The sequence below is a fragment of the Mastigoproctus giganteus genome, chromosome 1 (assembly GCF_048544385.1).
Source record: "Mastigoproctus giganteus isolate SK-2022 chromosome 1, ASM4854438v1, whole genome shotgun sequence".
Taxonomy (NCBI): Eukaryota; Metazoa; Arthropoda; class Arachnida; order Uropygi; family Thelyphonidae; genus Mastigoproctus; species Mastigoproctus giganteus.
Window position 1 is genome coordinate 77,819,339 of NC_143575.1, and position 6,000 is coordinate 77,825,338.

The 6,000-nt window shown below is 36.0% G+C and overlaps 1 protein-coding gene across 1 annotated transcript in view; it reads left to right on the forward strand.

The window, feature by feature from the left end:
• Positions 1–4,499, forward strand: part of LOC150090908 (uncharacterized) — a 202,000-nt gene extending 197,501 nt beyond the window's left edge. Inside the window, exon 9 of the mRNA XM_090380604.1 lies at positions 4,410–4,499. Coding sequence (XP_090236730.1) covers positions 4,410–4,445 — 36 coding nt within the window. The 3' untranslated portion in view covers positions 4,446–4,499. The remainder of the gene's footprint in view (positions 1–4,409) is intronic.
• The last annotated feature ends 1,501 nt before the right edge of the window (positions 4,500–6,000 follow it).

Here is a 6,000-nt window from a genome sequence, read left to right on the forward strand (position 1 = left end):
ATTCTTTTAGGTTTTGTAATCAGAGAAAAGGTAATGATGCCATCAGCATTTAGTTCTCAATAATTTAAATCCTTAAACATTTAATCAGGTCTTCCCATAGCTGCATGGTTTCCAGACTGTGCAGTTTACAGAGCTAAAATATTTATTGGTATGAATATCCCTTTTTTTTTTTTTTGGCTAATCTTGTTGCTAATTTCTGCACCCATTCAATTTTCAATTGCTGTTGAAAACTGCTGGAATGCTGGAAAAAATATATTTTGGAAAAGATGAGAATACTAATCTCGTCTTTTCTTGAACTGCTTGTTCAAGGTAAATCTCATCAATTTACCTTGAACAAGCAGTATTTTTGGAACAAGAAGCAAAGGCCGCTTGTAACCTCTCTGATCAGTGGGAAGACAATCAACAAACGGGCCAGTGACATAGGAAGTGGCTTAGTAGATAATGTGAATGACTTGTGTAAGGAAAAAGCACCAGAAATTAACAAAGTGCTTGAAAACCTTAATGAGGTGATGATGATGAACATAATTTATTGCAGATGACTACTATTAAGAATATGTACTGAATAAATGCTGTATTAATGACTGAATTAATGACTATTTCAGAATGGATGCATAAAATGAAAGTTCATAACAGAATTGTGTATTAGTAGAATGTAAAGGGAATGATATAACATTTAATACTTTTTTCTTTTAGTCTGTATACTCATAAAACATTAGTAAATAAAGTATTTATTTACTAAGTAACATGCATTTATGTTAAAAACTGTAAAAAAATGGTAAAATTTTTTGGCTAAATACGTTTTGCTTATAATGCTGGTATCGAAGTTGATACGTGACACCTGCGTTATATCATGGTTGCACTATATTAGTAAACAATGCAAGAAAGTAAGCTTATACAGCATCAGCAAAAAAACCTTGCCCTCACATGTCGAGTTCTTCCTTGAATTTTTTTTAAACTACTCTCTTGCACAACAACAGATGGGAGTTTGTTCCAACAATCAACCACCTGTCTAAATGCAAACTTCCACATATCTATTCTGCAACTGTCCTTCCTCAATTTGAATTTATGCCTCTCATGTATGTAGTCTGAGCAAGAGGAAGAATGCCATTAGAATTGAGCTTGCTCAGTCCATTCAAAGCCTTAAACACCTCACAGATATCTAGTTGCCAGATGCTGCAATTTGCAAAACTGAAGCCATACCCGGTGTGCACCCTTTTGCTTCTCTCACTAACTTGTTGCTCTTGTGTGCACTCGTTTAGCATTAGCAGAGGTATATGATGCAAGAAAGCAAGCTTATGCAGCATCAGCCAAAAAAAAAAAAAAAAAACCCACTTCCACTTCACCCCTCTGTTCGTTCGAAATACCTGTCCAGCTGAGCCTTAAATTTATTTAGGCTATCAACTTCCACGACAAGGGATGGAAGTCTGCTCCACCAACCAACCACCTACTGACTAAAGGCAAATTTCCGCACGTCTGTCCTACATGTGTCGTTCCAGCAGATCCACATCCTTCTTAAAATGGGACTTCTAAAGCTGTATGCTGTACTCAACAGGATAATCTCCCCCTTATCCCTGTTGGCAAAATTTCTGTATATCATTGGCAAAACCCCATGAGCTGTCCAAGCAGCCTATCTGTACTGCTCAGAGAACTTCATAGCTGACTGCACAATTATCTCCAGGTCTTTTTCAGTTTCCCCCTACCCTTAATGGTAGGGTAAAGTAATAGTATAATTTAGTAGTAGTATATCACAAAATGATCTGAGATTACTACTACTCATATGCAGAACCTTTCATTTGTCAATGTCAAATTTCAATTGCCATTTCTCAGCCCATCTGCCTTATTTTTTTTAGATCTTGTTGCAGTAGCATACATTGATTACTGTGGTTAATCACCCTGCTAACCTTTGTGTCACTTCAGACTTAGACTTTATGCCTTCATCAATATCATTAATAAATATAAAAAACAATGATGAGCTCAGCCCTGAACCTTGGGAGGAATTCCCCTAATAATGTTAGTCTATGAAGAGCAGTGTCCATTGATAACCACTCTCTGTTTCTACGGCTCAACCATCCCTTTATCCATAGCAGTAACTTGCCCTTAATGCCATGCTGCTCCAATTTGTACAGCAGTCTTTTATGTGAAACAGTATCAAAAGCTTTCCTGAAATCCAAGTACAGCAGGACCCCATTATAACGCAGTTCGCTTTACGCTGATTTGCTATAATGCTGTTCTTATATTATAACCCGTATCTGACTATAATGCTGTCACAGATCACTATAAAGCTCTTTTACAGATTGCATTTTTGGCATATTTAACGAAATTGTTTCATTTGATGGAGTCGATAGCTTGAAAATGAATAGCAAAACAGAATTAAAATGTTTCCCATGCCGACTTGAGAAATTTTCCCATGCCGACTTGAGAAATTTTCCCACGCTCAGTGAAATTTTCTCGCACGCTAATTTATTGCAGTACAGCGACTCGCTACATAGTTCCGAGATCAACATTTTAAAAAATGATCAAGTATATTGCTTGTAATATTTGTGTTATATGCATTTATCCGAAGTCTAGTCATCACTCAGTACAAGACATTGTGCATAACAGACAGTTCACTTGAACATTGTATCATAATTAATGCAACCAATGCAGTTACATTTTCGAAGAGCTAATAATGACCGATAGAAATGAAAAAGCAACAAAGTCTGGGCGCAGTACGAAGACTATAAATGTAAGAAAAAAGACTGAATTTGAAAATTAAATTAGGCATTTTGAAACGAATCGATTCCGGTCAAAGACAAGCGGATGTATGCCATAATTTAGGACTTGCAAGTTTAACTGTAAGAACAATTATAAAAAAAAAAAAAAATAAAGAATTAATTTTAGCATCGGGAAAGGTAGCTGTTCCACTGCAAACAACTAGGATGGCTATTAGGATTGAAATGGAAAGACTAATTTTATTGAAGATAATATCCAATGCAGAATTCAGTTAAGTTAAATATTATTTAAAAAAAAAGAGAGAGAGAGAGAGAGAGAGAGAGAGAGAGAGAGAGAGAGAGAGAGAGAGAGAGAGAGATTAGCCAAAATCTGAAGAAAACTCACCTTAAAAAAAAAAAAGAAAAAAAAGTGGAACCATTTAAAACTAGTAAGGGCTGGTTGAATAGATTTAAAATCCAGGGAGAAGCCGCACGTGCAGAAGGAACCGAAACTTTCAAAAAAGAACTTCTTAAAATTATTGATGAGGGATTATGTGTTATACTTCTCAACAAGTTTTTAACATAGATGAAGCAGGACTTTTGTGAAAACGAATGCCTAAAAGAAGAAAAAAACATGCCAGGTTTCAAAGCGGCGAAGGATCGGGTGACTTTATTGTTGGATGGTAATGCTGCAGGGGATTTAAAATTAATACCCCTTTTAGTTTATTTGGAAGAGGGCCAAAGTTCAACCCAAAATCGACACATTTTTCATGATTAAATTCATTAATTAAATTAAATCAATTTAGATCAATTAAATTCATGATTTTAATTGGAATTTTAAGTTTAATTTTGATATGTAAGTAGTTACCACATAATTATATATGTATGTAATGCAGAATATTTTATATGTACAAATATTTGAATATTAAATATTTGTGCATCTTTTCACTACCGTTTATTATTGATTAGGAAATATCCTATGGCACCGACCGCAACTAACAAATACATATGTTACCTTATGGGAATACGGCGCTCACTTAGTGCTCTGTTTTTCCAGAACGAATTATCAGTGTTAAGCGGGGGTCACCTGTTTATGATATCAAAATTATTTTTTGCATCTAGTTCCTTTATTACTGAATCATATCCAATCAAATTGATTAGACAAGATTGCCCCTTAACAAATCCATACTGTGACTGAAGTATATCTGCACTCCTATCTAGATGGTCGTGTAGTGCCTTCATTATTTTCCCTGGAACAGCAGCTAACAGATCTGTAATTACTCATGTCACGTTTTGATCCCCTTTGTGAATTGGCACATCTCCAATCCCCAGGGACCTCCTCTGAAATACAAACAGTGCCAATCCCAAAATTTGTGGGGCCCTGGGTTCTTGTTCAAAACTTTTATGGGGTATTTTTTGTAATAGTGATTTTTTAATTTTTTTTTTTCCAAATATTTAAGATGTTTAAACCTGTGTTAGCAAGTTTATTGGATTTCTAACTTTTTTTTTTGTTTAGTGTTTTACTTACCAGACTAAACTTTTTTTTTTTTACTGCCCATCCCTATTTTTCCCATAAGCCCTGTTATTTTTAATGCACAAAATACCATAATGTGGAGATTTTTAGGAACCCATGTTATAGTAGAACTTACTGTACTGTAATTTGTTTACCTAGTGAGTGTCAATTTTTTAATATCTAAACTATTCTTTCCATTTTAATAGAAGCAAAATTTTGCACAGTTATTGCAAGAGAAGTGACAACTGCAAAAAACTCAAGCAGAGGCAAGAAAGTTAACACCTGTTACAGGAAGGATTCTTATATTAGATGTGTTATATTGTTATAATATGTATTGTTAATACATCAGATCAGAGAAAGACAAAGTGTATTTGCAATAATACCTCTTGCATAGCAGTTAACATGTTTCCATATTTTTTTAAGCCTTAAAATAAAACTGTATAAAGAATTTTTAGTGGTATTATTAAATTATTTCCTTTCCCATTGGAATCACCACCATATCAAACAAGTTATTATTCTTTGCTGTTATCCCCAAAAACCATTTACAATAAAATTTATCTGTTGACTCCACACCACTGGAGAAAAACTAAGGTTATAAACTATTGCTATAAAGGTTGAAATATTTCTGTCTATCACAATTGGCATTGTGCCGTTTGCAACCATAGGAAGTTTTTTTTTTTTTTTTTTTGTTAGTTGTTGGTGCATCGGCTTCTGTGGCCATAATGCACCTCCCAACGTTTTTGCATTTTACTCTGATCCAAGCCTGAGTTGGGATTCGAACCCCCGACCTTTGGGTTGCCAGGCAGGCACTTTACCCACCTGGCTAACCCGGTCGGCATCCATAGGAAGTTAGCTAAGCTTTCATGTTGCCTAGTGTATATGTGAGCTCATGGTATACGACATCCAAAGAGGGCCTGATGTGAAGCAGTTGCTTATTATGAGGGGGGTATCAATTAGTTGATACCCTTACCTAGAAATAATAGCCCTAGAAAGGTGGAACTTCACAGGAATCCTTTTCTATGTACTCTCTATGTATAGTAACACATTTCTCCCATCTACGGATCAGTTGTTTAATGCCTTGATCATAGAAGTCTGCACTGTTTGCCTGAAACCACAATTCCACTTCATTGATGACTTCCTGAGATGAATCAAAGTGGTGTCCATGCAATGGTTTCTTCATTTCTCAAAACAAGAAGCCTGATGGTGCTAGGTCAGGAGAATAGGGTGGGTGCTGCAGTAGCACAAATCCAACAGTTGGTGAGAACACTGCATTCGACATTGCTTCTGCAAAGCAATCTTGAAACCCATCGTGCGGAGACCTTAGACATGTGCAGATGGTCATGTAAAATGCTGTGAGCAGATCCATAACTATTCCCACTGCATTTGTGATGAAATGAATTGTTACATGTCTGTCACTCAGCTCCAGCTGCTCAACCTTTGCAACCATCTCACTGTCTGTGGATGTTGATGGCCTTCCCTCTCTTGGCTCGTCAAAGACGCTTGTACGTCTGCACTGGAACTCCCGTTTCCACTTTTTTACAGTGTCATAGTTTGAACAATTCTGCCCATACACAGCTTTCATTTCTTCGTCAATTTCCTGAGCTTTCTTGACCTGCAAATGCAGGAAGTTGATCACTGCTCGATACTCCATTTTGTTAACCATAGTATCCTTCCTCAGATTCCGAGCTCCACCTCTGGTGTACAATCACCTACAGGAATAAAATTTCACATTAGTTATTGAATATGTAGACAACTTATATTAAAAACGGCATCTTCCTACTGATGTTTTATCTAGGT